Source organism: Podarcis muralis, chromosome Z (assembly GCF_964188315.1).
Source record: "Podarcis muralis chromosome Z, rPodMur119.hap1.1, whole genome shotgun sequence".
Lineage (NCBI taxonomy): Eukaryota > Metazoa > Chordata > Lepidosauria > Squamata > Lacertidae > Podarcis > Podarcis muralis.
In genome coordinates, this window is record NC_135673.1 from 11174632 (window position 1) to 11189707 (window position 15076).

Consider the following 15076-nt stretch of genomic DNA (forward strand, 5'->3'; position numbering starts at 1 on the left):
CAGAGGCATTTGTGTGTCTTCTGTGTGCTTTAGGAGCTACTGTAAGCACGTGCTTTGTCAATAGACTTAAACTACCATCCCTTTGTCTTCCTTGGGCTGGGTGTGCTTCCAAGGAAATGTTCCCATTCAGGTAGGCTCATTACACCGTCTGGTTGTTGAGATGTATCCCTTACAACTAATGGAAGAAAAAAGGACTTAGGTGAGAGGGATATGAAAGCAGCACTTAAGCCGACCCAGCAGGGAAACCTTTGAGAAAACTCTTTTCAGACGCTTTCTTGGCCTGCATCACTGGCAGGAACAGAGCTGTTCTGTCAATTTCAGCCAGTTTGGAGTGGGGCCATTGTTTTATGTGGAATGACTTTGCAGGGAGGCAATGAGAATAAAAGCAAAATTCACTGCGGCCAATGGCTGGCGTATTCCTCAGGATGATGTGCTCCAAACACTTTAGCAAAAGAGGGTCTGCCCATGCTAGCGGTCTCTCCGGCACTATAGATTTGGCCAGAATCCCATGGACTCTGCAGCTGGAGCCATGATGCTAAAGGGGCTCTGGGGTTTTTGTTTCATAGGGCCTTTGCATCTGTGAGTGTGCACCAACATGCATGCGTACTACTAGAGCAGGGAGGGGGAATATGTCAGTTTTTGTTTTCTCTCTTTTTTTCATTTTACCAGTTCTCCCACATTTCCATGTCTGCAATTTTTTTTTTTTAAATCCTCATGAACCCCCCCCCACAGCATTTTCACGTGAATTTCTTCTAGTATGCACTCTTTTGTATGCAATTGTGCCTCATGCACACATTTTCCCAAAGCAATTCGCCCTAATACAATGCATTTCTGTGTGCTGTTTTCACAAATATATGCACACCTTACCCTGTGTGCATACCTTTTTGTATACATAACTTGGCTGGTGAAGCAGTTGCAAAATTTGGAGAAGTGCAGATTTCAAAGGGTGGCCTTCATGTTGTTTTGGAATGTACAAATTCGGTAATATATTCTTTTCAAATGAGAACTGAATCAGGCATCTCTCTGATCCCTACTGGAGAGGATGAACACCCACTGACAAAATAGCTTCATTTGATTTTACAAGAAAGAAAGAAAGAAAGAAAGAAAGAAAGAAAGAAAGAAAGAAAGGAAGGAAGGAAGGAAGGAAGGAAGGAAGGAAGGAAGGAACAATTTGACTACTCCATGTAAAGCAGTTCTTTGAATTCTTCTCTCCCTCCCTATTAACTTCAGAAGGGTTCACAGAATGTCACTTGCAATGAGGGTGAGCCTGGGGGTAGTGGTCATGATGAGAATTGTGGTGGCTTTTTATATATACCAAGAAATGGGACAGATGCAATTTTCCATCAGCTTCCGAAATGACTGGTATCCAGGGGCGACTGCTTGAAATAGAGGCACTTTGGAGCTGGAATGAGTCCCATACTGCTCTGTAAGCCTTGGTATACATTTACTGCCCAGCAATGGACATTTCTCCTGTCCCTCAGCATCTGTATGATTACGGCCAGGCTGATGCCACAATTTCACTTCTGTTAGATTCTCTTTATATAAAGAAAGTAGGAAAGAAATGTGAAGGATTAAGAGCATTGTGGAGTCGCTGCAAAATAAGAATCAGAAAGGTAAACACACCTGGAAGGATGACTGGGGCAGGAAGCTGAAAAACTGGAATCCATTTAGAAGACTGTCAAGGTTTTCCCTGGGTTTGAATGAGGATGCCATGTGGTGCCTTCACTACACACATTGCTGACAGTGTGGTGTAGCAGTGACATCTGGGGTAGCCAGTGCAGATGTTAGGGGCTGCCAGTAGTGTAGTGGCAAATTCAGAAGTACAGGGTCCCTTCATGATAGCCACAGCCATGCCCCTCACAGCCACGCCCCTTTTAAGACACTAAAATAATATAATTATAAACAAACAAACAAACAAACAAACAAACAAACAAACAAACAGATACATTATAACAACCAGTCCAGATCTGACCTTTCAGCTAGATCTACAATTTTATTTGTATGTACATGGGGGAAAGTTTGGGAGTGCTCCAATATCTTCCTTCGAAGTGACTTGAATCGTGTTTTCCATGAACAAAACTTGCACACCATTCCCTTGAAATGGAAACACCTTGTGGGTTTTTTTGTTCCTAAAATCTTGGCTTTTGAGTGTACAGTGGCAAAAAAAGCTCCCATTGTATGCTGGTTGAGTGGCTCTAGGATGCTGAAGACAGAAATAGTAATGTGTCTTCGATGCCCCCATGACTTTGGACCACCACACCCTGATCATTGGCCATGTTGGAGGATGATGGGTGGTCAGGAGCTGGGACCGAGCAACGGGAGCTCACCCCGTCGCGGGGATTTGAACCGCCGACCTTCTGATCAGCAAGTCCTAGGCTCTGTGGTTTAACCCACAGCGCCACCCGCGTCCCTTTAAATGTAGTACATAAACACAAATTCTGAAGCTGAATGTTCGAAGATTTGGGGCAGATAAAAGAAAGTACTTTTTCACATAGCAAGCACATCGTTAAACTATGGAACTTGGTCCTACAGGAGGCAGTGATGGCCACCAGCTTGGGTGGCTTTGAAAGTAGGTTGGACACATTCATGGACAATAAGGCTGTCACCACTACTAGCCACAATTGCTATGCTCCACCTCCACAGTCGGAGGCAGTAACGCTTCTGAATACCAGTTGCTGGAAAACACAGGAGGGCAGAGTGCTGCTCTTGTGCTCAGGTCCTGCATGCTGGTTTCCCACAGGCATCTGCTTGGCCCCTGTGGGAACAACTATTGGATTCGTTGGCCATTGGCCTGATCCAGCGAGGTTCTTCTTATGCTCTTATGTTCTTAAATAGCCATGATGTGATACATTAATTTCATGACCATTAGCTATTCCTGGCACAAGTCCCTAGTGTATCATGCTCCTATTTTGCTTTGTGCAGAATTTGTGGATCTCTTACATTATTTTCTGTTCTTGTTAATTGAACCCACACAGGTGCATTCTAGCATTCTTTCTATCCCTCCAAATAATAAACATTACTGAACCTTAGTGAAAAGTCTAAAAGGAAGTGGAAATTGTTGCAGTTTGCATGTTTGTCTGACATCAGCAATAGAAATCATTCAAGCAAATATGGCTGGTATTCGTTCACATTGTTGCTGGGTTGTTTTTTAAGTCCACAAACAAAACATAATCAATGGCTTCTTTTGTACATTGATTTGACATTTCCTTTGCGTTGGAATGACTGTGTTATGTAAATAGTTATGCAACTTACATAAGGCACCTAACGAGACCAATAATGTAGCAATTGGCAGAAACTGAACTGCAGCAGAACAGAAGCAGAGCAAATTCTGATTAATACAAGTCAGGATAGAAATGGTTGCCTTCTTACATCCCCACTGAACCTATTTGAGTTGCAGCAGCAATTTTGTACTGAATACAAGCATATCCATTGTGAGATTAAACAACTCAGTGATTCTATGCTGTTTTCATTTTAAATGAGCCTAGTCCACAGCACTGGTGGAGGAAGAGGAGTGCGGTGGGAGTGCACTGCCTCTAGCAGCGTGATCCCGGTGGGGTGCCATCGCGACTGCTTCCCCTGCCCGTGCTGGGTGCCATGGCCACTCAGATGGTGCACCATGCCCTCAGGATGCACGCCAGCCCCGCCCCCGCCTGCTCTCCGCCCCCCGGTGCCGGAGCATGAAGCTCCACCACTGGTCCACAGGCAGGAGGCATAATTGGGCACCAGAGCCAAAGCTGTCTGGGAGCACCTTCCTCTTATGCCTGCCCTGGGCCCCCACACCTGTTTTAGCATATCTTTCTTGTTCATGAGCCATTTACTTTCAGGTGTACAAGTGTGTTATCTCATTGGGGGTTCGTTCAAAAATAGCCCCCCCTCCCTGCCTGAATTGTTACGATTCAGGATTCTCTCTCCTCACTCTACAACAGTAGTGGGGAACTTCAGGCCCGAGTGTCAAATACAGGCCTCCAACCATCTCAATTTGACCCTCAGGACCTGCCCTACATCATAGCCCTCACTAGCCCTCCTTTGCAGCTTCCTTTAGTGTTTTTGCCTGTCTGGAATGTGTCCTTGAACTCTGACCATGCCTCTCGCTTGGAGGACAAAGGGGTGTGTGAGCATATGTAGGAACCAGACAACTGCACAAAGATGAAATTTACATTCATTGCTCTGCCCACTTTTGCATCCAGGACTGCCCAGGACTTCCATGTGGGTCTCAGAAGGCTGCCCAGAATGGAATGTGGTCCTTGATCTCAAAAGCATCCCTGCATCCTTGGTCTACATCTTCATTTTGTCTCCTGTGTGGACCAGGGACTCAGCTACATTCATGAAGATAAAGCTCTTTATACTGTGACACCAGATGGCGCTGTTGAATCCCGTTTTTCGTCAACGGGATTTCCCTGTATGAAGTTTACAACGCGTTTAACTGAATTGCTTTTTTGATGTGTCTAGATCCAGCCCAGGTCTATTTTCCGCCCCTTTCTCAAGCAATGTATTGCTCAAGTTGAGTGTGGTTCATACCACAATATATTTGCTGGATGTATTATTATTCCCATGCTCAGTAACTGAATCAGACACTTAGCCAGAGATCCTTCTGAGGCTTAAAAAGGCAGGCTTGCTCCATTTGTTCCAAACTTGGCATGTGAGAGGTAGAGAGGATGGAAGCTATGAGCCTTTTCTTGCCACCCTTTGCCCTGTGACCTAGACTCTGCCTTGACAAACCAGGCTTTTGTGCAGTTGTGCCCATCTCATTCCCACCTTTGCTCTTTCTGTAAGAAGCAGAGAGTGGTGCAAAGCAAGCTGAGTGTGGCTGTTAACTCATACATCAAAGGATCCCTAAAAGCTTCCCACTCCAAGAAGAAAACACAGAAGAAGCTGGGGGTTGGGGTGGGTCAGGGAGATGAGTTGGGCGGGGTAAGGGGCGGGGTGGCTGGGCGGAAAATAAAAACCACAGAGAAAAAGAGCAGGACGATACTCAAGGACGAGCCAACACAATTAAGATAAATAGCCGGAAAAGGGAAAAGGCTGGTGGGATCTGTGCTGCTGCCGCCGCCGCCTCTGCTCGATGCATGTTAACACCTCATAACAGCCACCCACTGACAAAAAGGGGAACAAACTTTAAAGAAGATATCAAAGGAGGGCATTAAAGAGAGAGAGAGAGATTCTCCCAATAGGAAACAGACGCCGCATCCTGCTTACATCCCGGGTGGGGCACGGTGGAGCTTCTTGAACCCAGATGACAAAAGGCTAAAGCAGGATGCCGGTTGACTCGAGGCGCTTCTGGTTGCAATGTTTGACCGTGAGATGTGTAAACATCCCAAATCCCCGGGGACAAAGCAGGTCAAGAATGTGGTACCCATGGGCGGGGGGGAGCGGGGAGTCCATGAGCTCCAGATGCTTGAAAGCACAGCTTATAGCTAGGCCTGCACTTCTCAGGCTCATGCAGCTTCATTGCTATGTCTGTGCAGTTCTCAAACTGTGGGTGGAGGCACCTCCTGATGTGTGTGTATAAGGCTAGCAATAGGTTCCAGGGAGGAACAGGATCCTGAGCAGGCCTGGCCCTACCATATGGCAGAGTGAGGCCAGTGCTTCAGGCGGCAGATGCTGGAGGGCAGCATTCCTCTCTCTTTGAAGGCAAAAATGTGTGTGGTACATGGGCTACCCCATACCACATCAACTAGCCTGGTGTCCTCATGTGCTCTGGAAGACATCCTGTCACCAGTGAGATTCAATGGCTGGTCTAGTTGGCTTCTTTGTCCATGGAGTTTTCTTGGCAGGGATACTGGAGTGGCTTGCCGGTTCCTGCCCAAGGTGGATCACGTTTGGTCAGAGCTCTCCACTATGACCTGTCCATCTTGGGTGGCCCTGCACGGCATAGCTCATAGCCTCTCAGAGTTATTCAAGCCCCTTCGCCACAGCAAGGCAGTGATCCATGAAGGGGTGCTCTGGTCCATTGGGTCACGAAGAGTCGGACACAACTAAATGACTAAACAACAAAAGTTGGCTTCTGCAGGAGGAATGGGAGAGCACCCCTTGTTGTTTATCTCACTGAGTCAAGGCTCGGAGTATCTGCCTGACACACAGGAAGTCCCAGGTTCAGTTTCCAGCATCTCCAGGTAGGCCTGGGAAAGATCTCTGTCTGAAAGCCTGGAGAGCCATTGGCCATTTCTGGTTAGTGTAGTCAGCACCAGTTGCACAAAGTACACTGAACTGGATGGACTAATGGTCTGACTCAGTATAAGGCAGCTTCCTAGGTTCCTAGGAGGAATCCATATTAAACAGAATTATACATGGAATTTGGTGGTTTCAACTCAATCATTGCCCGTAATGGTCCACCTTCTGCATCCAGCACCCGCTTAATGCCACTCATACATTGTATTTTTTTACTATTATATAAAAACACTGACTAATCATATTGAATAAAATAAGTGTATTATATGAGGAGAATGTATAAAAGAGTAAACTTGGATCCTGGGGTTGATATAGTGCCTCCTATCAGATTATCTGCATAGCAAAAATTTATTCTCAGCCTCGTAAAAGGAGGGTATAGCCACAATGATCCGATAGAAACATTTTATTATGCAACCAAGTTCACACACACACACACACACACACGATTGACAGTACAATCCCTTTAAATACTGAAGGCAGATCTAAGTGCACAAAATCTCTTGGGCTAAACTTATACTTAATATTGTACAGATACAAATTGAAGTCTGCTTAACTGAGGGCTTCCAGAACTTGAACCAGAAATCTTATTGATCATGAACTAGAATGTCAGCATCAGAGCTACTTGGAGATGTGTCTGTCCATGGCCACCCACTTTTTTGTTGAGATTTCTGATACCAGGGCAACTCAAGGAAATGTGCTTATTAGGTGAACATATGTATAAAATGCATGTCTTAGTGAAAATAACATGTAAAATGCATTATATAGGAGAAATTGCTTAAAAAGCTGTGTACAATTGCATACAAAGATACTTTAGGAGAAATTTCTGCACTAAATTGCTGGTAGATTTTTTTTTGCAGAATTGTGCTTATTAGGCAGTATCACATTCAACAATGTGCATCTTAAGAGAAAATTTGCACTATAACACTAATGAAATTTACAAAGTGATGCAGAAATATAGAATAATTGAGCTTAACACCAGAAAAAAAAGAAACAGAGGAAAACTGAAATTGATAGATTTGTCTTAGTCCTGTTAAGCAATGATAAAACTGGATTTAATGGTCTTATTCCCTCCCTCTTCTTTAGCTGGCATAATGTGTATGACTTTGCAAACTTCAGAATAGAGGAAGCAATTGTTTTCAATGTGGCTTCCTGTATTCTTACAGAGGTAGTTTTAAGTGGAGGTTTATACCATATTTCTTCCCATATTTATTCATCTATCCAGAGGCTCAAATCACTCACCCACACTGATCATAGTCCCTGAAAAGAGCCCGATACTTTACTAAGTAAAATTTTGTATATTTTGGAAGCCATACCCCTATTACTTAAGGTTGCAATAACACACAGTTGTTCAAAGGGTGTCAAGGGGGGTGGGGGGGTCCTCCTGCTCACTTTGCTGAATAAGGAACTAGATATCTGCCCTAAAGTACCGATAGGATGGAGCTGTCACTATGGGGCAAGTGGGAATCAGAAGAAATACCAACCTAAGCCTTTTTCCGAGCATCTTCCTCTTTGTCTCAGGGAAACACTAGGGCCACATTCACACCATACAACATCAGAAACACTGATTTTCTAGATCCATTTCAGTCAAGGGTTAGGGCTACTTTTGCATGCAGAAAGTCCCATGTTCAATCGCTGGCTTTTCCAGTTAAGGCTTGTAGAGAGCCTTTGTCTGAAATTCTGGGGAGCTACTACCAGTCATGGTAGACCAGTGGGTGACTTTATTATTATTATTATCAAAGTAGGTGGCTGTAATATTTATTTCATTTATATACCACTCTTTATCAAAAGATCCTAGGGCAGTGCACAACATTAAGAACATATTTTACAAAGCATAATAATGAAAACACGATATAAAGCAGTGGTTCCCAATTAGCTAATTACTGAGGACCCCCTATTTTTCAAAAGCCAAGCCACGGACCCCCTACTTTTGAAAATTTTCATAACTCTATGGTTGTTATCTGTGCAAAGCAATTTTTTGAAGAAAATGTCAGGTTGCCCCTAATAAGCAAAGGATTTTAGGTATACTAAAAACACACACACACCAGACCATAAAATTTGTGATATTATCTCAAATTGCCTATCCCCAGACAGTAGGAAAAACATGTCTCCATTGCTCCACTAAAACCAAAGAAAGAAAGAAAAGTAATTGTGTACCTAACTTGCAATTGCTCTATATGCAGAAGGCTTTTTACATGAGAGAGTATTCAAACATGCTATTCCTTACTTCTAAGCTGAGATGGTACATCTTAGCAAAACTTTGCAGCATATGGTTCTGCTATTGGAGGGGGTCTTGCACCTTCAAGATATAGGTGAAGGCTTGGTCAGGGCTTGATAAAGTACTGGTGAAGACTGAGTAGAAAACAGCTGGAATTTTGTAATGTTGGTAATAGTAGTAGTGGTGGTAGTAGTAGTAGTAGTAATTTATTATTTAGTCCTCCTATGCCCAAGTTTCATCCATGGCTTAAAAAGATTAATTACTTAAATACAGTACTGATTTGGAGTGAGGTTTTTATTCTTGCTGATTACCCAATAGGAACAACCAACCTTTTAATTTATTAGGATTCTGCCGCACATCTTTTTCTCCCACCCACAAATGTAGCCACATAGCTTCCCACAACTAAATAGGCCTGGGTGATGTATTGACACATCGCCCAGGACTGGCATGAGGGGCAGACTGCAATGGTCGCTTCACTCGGCGGTATATCGCAAGTGAAACCACCACCTGGTTTGCCTGGCACCTAAAGACATGTAATAGTGGTGGCGGGCAAGCCTCTCTGGGGAGAATATTCCACTGATGGGGAGCTGCCACCACCGAAAAGGCTTGTTCTTGTTTTGCCACCCTCTGAACGTCTAGGGATAGGGAGACATAGAAAGGCTTCAGATGATAAGCACAGGAGTCCAGGTCAGTTTGTATGGAGAGAGTCAGACCTTGAGGTTCTGAGTCGTGCAAGGTTTTAAAAGAGGATTCAATGAATTTACTATGTCAACAGCTCCTAACCCTGGTGGCTTGTGCTAGCTCCACTGTCTGAAAACCAGTTGCTGGAAACTACAAGAGGCATCTGCCTGGACACTGGGGACAGGATGCTGGCCAGGATCTTCAGACTTGGGTCCCCAGATATTGTAGGGCTGCAACTCCCATTGCCCCCAGGCAGTTTAGCTAATGGGGTGATAGGGAGTTGCAATCCAAGTATATTTAGGGACCCAAGGTCAAATAACAATGGTGGAGACTAATTGTGAGCGAGGTGGACCAGTGGCGACTGCGTAAAACACATTCCCTGCTTGCCTACATGCTACTCTTCCATGGGGAAATGTGACAAGAGCGCTCCATTGCATAGCATGGTTATTGATTATCATCATCATTGATTTATTAATTGCCGTTTAAACCACTGTCTCAAGACGATTTACATATAATAAATATAATAACCGCAATAAAGAACTGGAATGTTAAAAAAAGAGTTAAAAACAACAAATGCATTTAAAACAAGACTAGAACCTGAACAAAATAGGCACTCATGGTAAAGGCCCATTTTAGTCAACTGGGTGGGAAAGCCTTTCAGAACAAAAATATATTTATTTTATTCCTGGATAGTGCAGGTTGTGACTTCCTGTAGTATCTTAACAAGAATGCTATCCCACAGAGCAGGGGCAGCCACAGAGAAAGCCCTGCTCTGAATTTCTGTAGTGAGAGATTCTTGAGATTTTTGGAACTTGCAGGAGAAACTCTCCATCAGACCGCAGTGATCTACTGGGTGTATAAAAGATAAGTAACCTGCGCTGATGGTTAGGTCACCAAGAGCTATAGCATTCGGGTAGGGTGTCCAGGGAGCATCAGCCTCTGTGTATGCAGGATCTGGATTGGACAGGCCTTGAATCTAAATACTATAAATGCTGTACTATATTTTGCTGGTGAAGAGGGCAGACCCTTCTTTCAGTCTGAGCAATGTGACCCTGAACTGGATATTGGTCCGACTCTTGCCTGCCAAATTCACAAGCCAAGAACACCAAAGATGACCCAAGTAGAAAAATACAACTGGGGGGGGGGGAGCTGCTTCTCCACAACCCCTTTATGATACAGCTATAGACTTATTTTTATTGTTCCTTATAAAATATACATAGCTTTTTATTGAATTGCCTGCTGTCGAAATCTGCAAGAATTTTATTGCTTTTTACTGTCCTGGAGAGGAATGAAAACAGCACTTTCCATGTAATTCTGTAAGAAACCAAGACAGTAAATCTAATTTTGCCCAATGTAGGATCGATGATGAAAAATCATACAATGAACGGGAAATTAGTGATATCAGTGACAAGGGGGTTGGGAATATGTTACACGGACACTGAGCTTCTTTACGTTTGGGATTTTTACATTGGGGTGATTTCAAATTTGGAGGGGGTTGTCCTTCAGTTTCAGAAAAACCCCACATATAGAAAATGTACAGAATTCATACAGAAAATGAAAGGACTGTAGCTCAGGGATAGGAATACATTTCTTACATACAGAAGGTCCTTGGCATCTCCAGGTAAATGGATGCTATGGAGAAGGGTTTGGAAGGAGCTCCTGAACAAACTGCACCCTGAATAAATAAAACAATTCTTTGGGGAGCCACAACTATTTAAAGTAGTATCATACCACTTTAAATGTATAGTGGAGATGGAGCCTAAGTTAGGCCCATCTGCTTGAAGTAAAACTTGATTGGGTTGAAATCAACAAGCATGAGTAACTTGTCAATTGATTTAATTGGGTCTCCTCTGAGTAGGAATAGCATTGGGCAAAATCCATTGATAAGAAATGATGACGGTTAGTCAAAGAAGTTAACACAGTGTCCTGTAACGGAATGGGAAATTGCTTATAATTTTTGGGTTGGACAGCATTCATCATTTTATTTAAAGGGTGAGCCGAAGCAACCGTCTGCACTTTTCTCCCCTTATCTGATCAAAGAGCCAGCAGTGGCAGCAGCGCCCCCCACCCCACCCCCAGATTTGGATCCTAATTGCGTTTGCATGTTTCCTATTACAGCCGTTTTGCTTCTCAAGGCTTCTGCCGGACAGTTCTAAAGCCGTGTATCTCTTGGCCAGATAAGCTCTTTATGAAAGGTACTTTTCCGTCTCCCCAACATCATCATCACACACATATATAGACATGCACTGCTTTGCAAAGTTCAAACCTTAATGGGCTTTTTATGAAATGTAATTCAGAGATGAGTCAAGGTTTCCAGCATTACACGTTGCAGCCATTTTCCAGGTCATGGCCAGGTCTCTGCGAGGCCTACGGGCCTCTTTTGTTGGCAGGGATGCAACCATCTTTCCTTTGCTTCTGTTCCAGCCTGGTTGATGTGTCCAAGGAAGGAGTCAATGTCTGTACATAAGACAGATGGGGAGGGGGGGGAAGGGCAAAATCTCCTCCTGACTTGCATCTCTCTTCCATCCTCTGCTCATCCTTCTCTCAGACTTCTTTCACAAAGGCACAGGTTACGACTTCTTCCTGGCTTTCAGTTCTCCTCCCTTTCTCGCAATTTCCATTTGGTCTTTTTGAAACTGAATTTTTGCCCCACACCTCACTGAATTTCTAAATGGAACATTGAAACAATAGGTTGCATCTAGTACAGTGGAGTCTACTCCATTGGAGCAAATCAGGCAGGGCCCCACCAAGTTCTGTTTGCCCCCCAGGTAATCCTCATCCCCCTGCCTTTTCATACGAGCCCTGTAGGAAGGTGGAATAGTCTGTACTAGTTCCATCCTCCTGCCATCCCCTCCAATGCCCCTTGCACTGGCTGCCATTTCCCCTTATGATACCATACATAGAAACATTATATCCAAAACTAGGATACTGGGAGCCACTGGGGACTCAGCTACTTTAATAAAAAAAAACCCACAATGCTTTGAATGTATTGTAAAATGGAACACCAGATGGCGCCAGAGAGCAAATTAATTTTCTATGTGATTTTTACATAGCGTTTTTCTTCTTTTGTTATAACAATTTAATTTCTAACTTATTTACAGAGGTCTCTCCCCCCCCCCATGTGTAGATCAACCCTGGGAGCAGCAGGTAAAGACAGCAGATGAGTGTCTCCAGAAAAACTTCTTTTATTAATTGCCTTCTGCATAATTGTCTCATGGCAATATACAGTGGTGCCTTTGGATGAGAACGGGATCCGTTCCGGAGCCCCGTTCACATCCTGAAGCGAACGCAACCCATGTCTGTGTGTGCATGGGTCGCGACTCGCCGCTTCTGCGCATGCACGTGACATCATTTTGAGCGTCTGTGCGTGCGTGAGCGGCAAAACCTGGAAGTAATGCACTCCATTACTTCCGAGTCACCACGGAGCACAACCTGAAAATATTCATCCTGAAGCACATTTAACCCGAGGTATGACTGTACAATAAAACATGTTGAGCGTGTTTGAGTTGCGCTCTGCGGCAACCCGGAAGTAACAGAGCTCAAAATGACATCACACGCGTGTACAGAAGCGGCGAAAAGCGATGTGCGCGTGCACAGACGTGGCGTCACTAGTTACGTTTGCTTCTGGATGCGAATGGGGCTCTGGAACGGATCCCGTTCGCATCCCGAGGTACCACTGTACATTTAAAACAAAATTAAAACGAAACAAAAACATGGGAAAGATTTGTTTACCCTGCTGGGACAGACTGTTGGAACAAAAAAAATTTCAGTTGTTTCCAGAAAGCGCAAAAAATGGGTGTATCTCAACAGGAATTCTATTCCACAGAACAGGGGCAGCCACAGTGAATTACTGCTTGGTACCATTACTTTTGGCACTCCCTATTTTTCCTTCCAGGATTAGTGAGTGGATGATCTCATGGATGATCCCATCCAATTAGGAATCACATGATGATATGGCACCGCAGCAGCACATATCCAATCAGATTTGCCTACATTATGGCCTCAGACACAAATGGCTGTGTTTTGGTTCATCTATTGTTTCAGAAAGTACAAATCAGATAGGCTCTCTTTTCAAAGCGAGCTGAATCAAATTTCTTCCTCTTCCCTACTCATCACAGTGCAACTAGGCACTTGTTTACGAGAACATATTCTGTCCCAGCGGACTAAACACTACATACATACTCTCCCCTACCACTCCATAAAAAGAGCTGGAAGCTTTCTTGAAAAACAAAAGTCACTAAAACTAAATTTATCTATCTATCATCTATCATCTATCATCTATCATCTATCTATCTATCTATCTATCTATCTATCTAATCATCTATCTATCATCTATCTATCTATCTATCTATCTATCTATCTATCATCTATCTATCTATCTATCTATCTATCTATCTATCTATCTATCATCTATCATCTATCTATCATCTATCTATCTATCTATCATCTATCTATCTATCTGTCTATCTATCATCTATCTATCTATCTATCTATCATCTATCTATCTATCTATCTATCTATCTATCATCATCTATCATCTATCATCTATCTATCATCTATCTATCATCTATCTGTCTGTCTATCTATCTATCATCTATCTATCTATCTATCTATCTATCTATCTATCTATCTATCTATCTATCATCTATCTATCATCATCATCATCATCTATCATCTATCTATCTATCTATCTATCTATCTATCTATCTATCTATCTATCATCTCTCTCTCTCTCTCTCTCTCTCTCTCTCTCTCTCTCTCTCTCTCATTTATTTATTTATTTATTTATTTATTTATTATATGAACCTGGTAGAGGCAAGTGATAAAAGAGTTCCTGAATAGTACAATTTCAGTTTGTGGATGAGACAGCTCCTGTCTGAATGCTCCACTTGGGAAAATAAATATTGTAACTCAAAAGCCTGTATTCCCTGCACATAGAAAACTGAGTTTGAATGCTTCTTCATGATGTGCTACTTTTCTGTGCAGAGGGATGGACACCCCCCCCCCCATTTCCCCTCTTTGCAGACTATGGAATGCAGTACGTGAGGGGCTGGGCTCTGAAAACCAGAGGGTATGGAATGGAGTGTTCTAGAAAAAAAAAGCATGGCTGGCTGGAACACTGGAGAGTTTTTAATGTCTGATGTTTTATTGATTTTTTATTATTATTAACATTAATTCTGTTGGGAGCCGCCCAGAATGGCTGAGGAAACCCAACCAGATGGGCGAGGTATAAATAAATTATTATTATTACTACTACTATTATTATTATTAGAGAGGACTACCCCATTTTGCAACTATGCAAAACGTTTGTTGTCAGTCCCACTTGTTACTTTCTTGTTTTCTTGTTTCAGAGTTCAGTGATTGAGAAAGAGACACCTAATGATTTACTGTAATTATTATTATTATTATTATTATTATTATTATTATTATTATTATTATTATTTAGTTATACCCTGCCCATCTGGCTGGGCCTCCCCAGTCACTCTGGGCGGCCTCCAACGAAACATTAAAATACAATAGTCCGTAAAACATTAAAAGCTTCCCTAAACAGGGCTGCCTTCAGATGTCTTCTAAAAGTCTGGTAGATGTTGTTCTCTTTGACATCTGGAGGGAGGGTGTTCCACAGGGTGGGTGCCACTACCGAGAAGGCCCTCTGCCTGGTTCCTTGTAACTTGGCTTCTCGCAGCGAGGGAACCGCCAGAAGACCCTCGGAGCTGGACCTCAGTGTCCAGGCAGAATGATGTGGGTGGAGATGCTCCTTCAGGTTTACTGGAACGAGGCCATTTAGTATTAGTAAGTCTAGTTCAAGACTAGTTCAGAGGCAACTATCAGTAATGGGTTGAAGAGCTCCACATTCCCTCCAAAGAAAGGAAACATTTAAGAGAGAGATCACTTAAAAGTGATGGGCTGGAAGGTACATTGAGCCTGCAAACTGCTCTCTCTGTGCTGGCCAGGGCTAATGTGGCCAAGACAATCAGGAGGGTACCAGTATGAAGAAGGCCACTTGCTCCT

General features: G+C 43.3%; 1 protein-coding gene across 4 annotated transcripts in view; it reads left to right on the forward strand.

Moving 5' to 3' along the window:
* LOC144326139 (uncharacterized) overlaps positions 1 to 4874 on the forward strand; it is a 37840-nt gene extending 32966 nt beyond the window's left edge. For all 4 annotated transcript variants that reach the window (XM_077922322.1, XM_077922324.1, XM_077922323.1 and 1 more), the window contains one exon: positions 4188 to 4874. In XM_077922322.1, the coding sequence (XP_077778448.1) occupies positions 4188 to 4351 (164 nt within the window). In that variant the 3' untranslated portion in view covers positions 4352 to 4874. The remainder of the gene's footprint in view (positions 1 to 4187) is intronic.
* The last annotated feature ends 10202 nt before the right edge of the window (positions 4875 to 15076 follow it).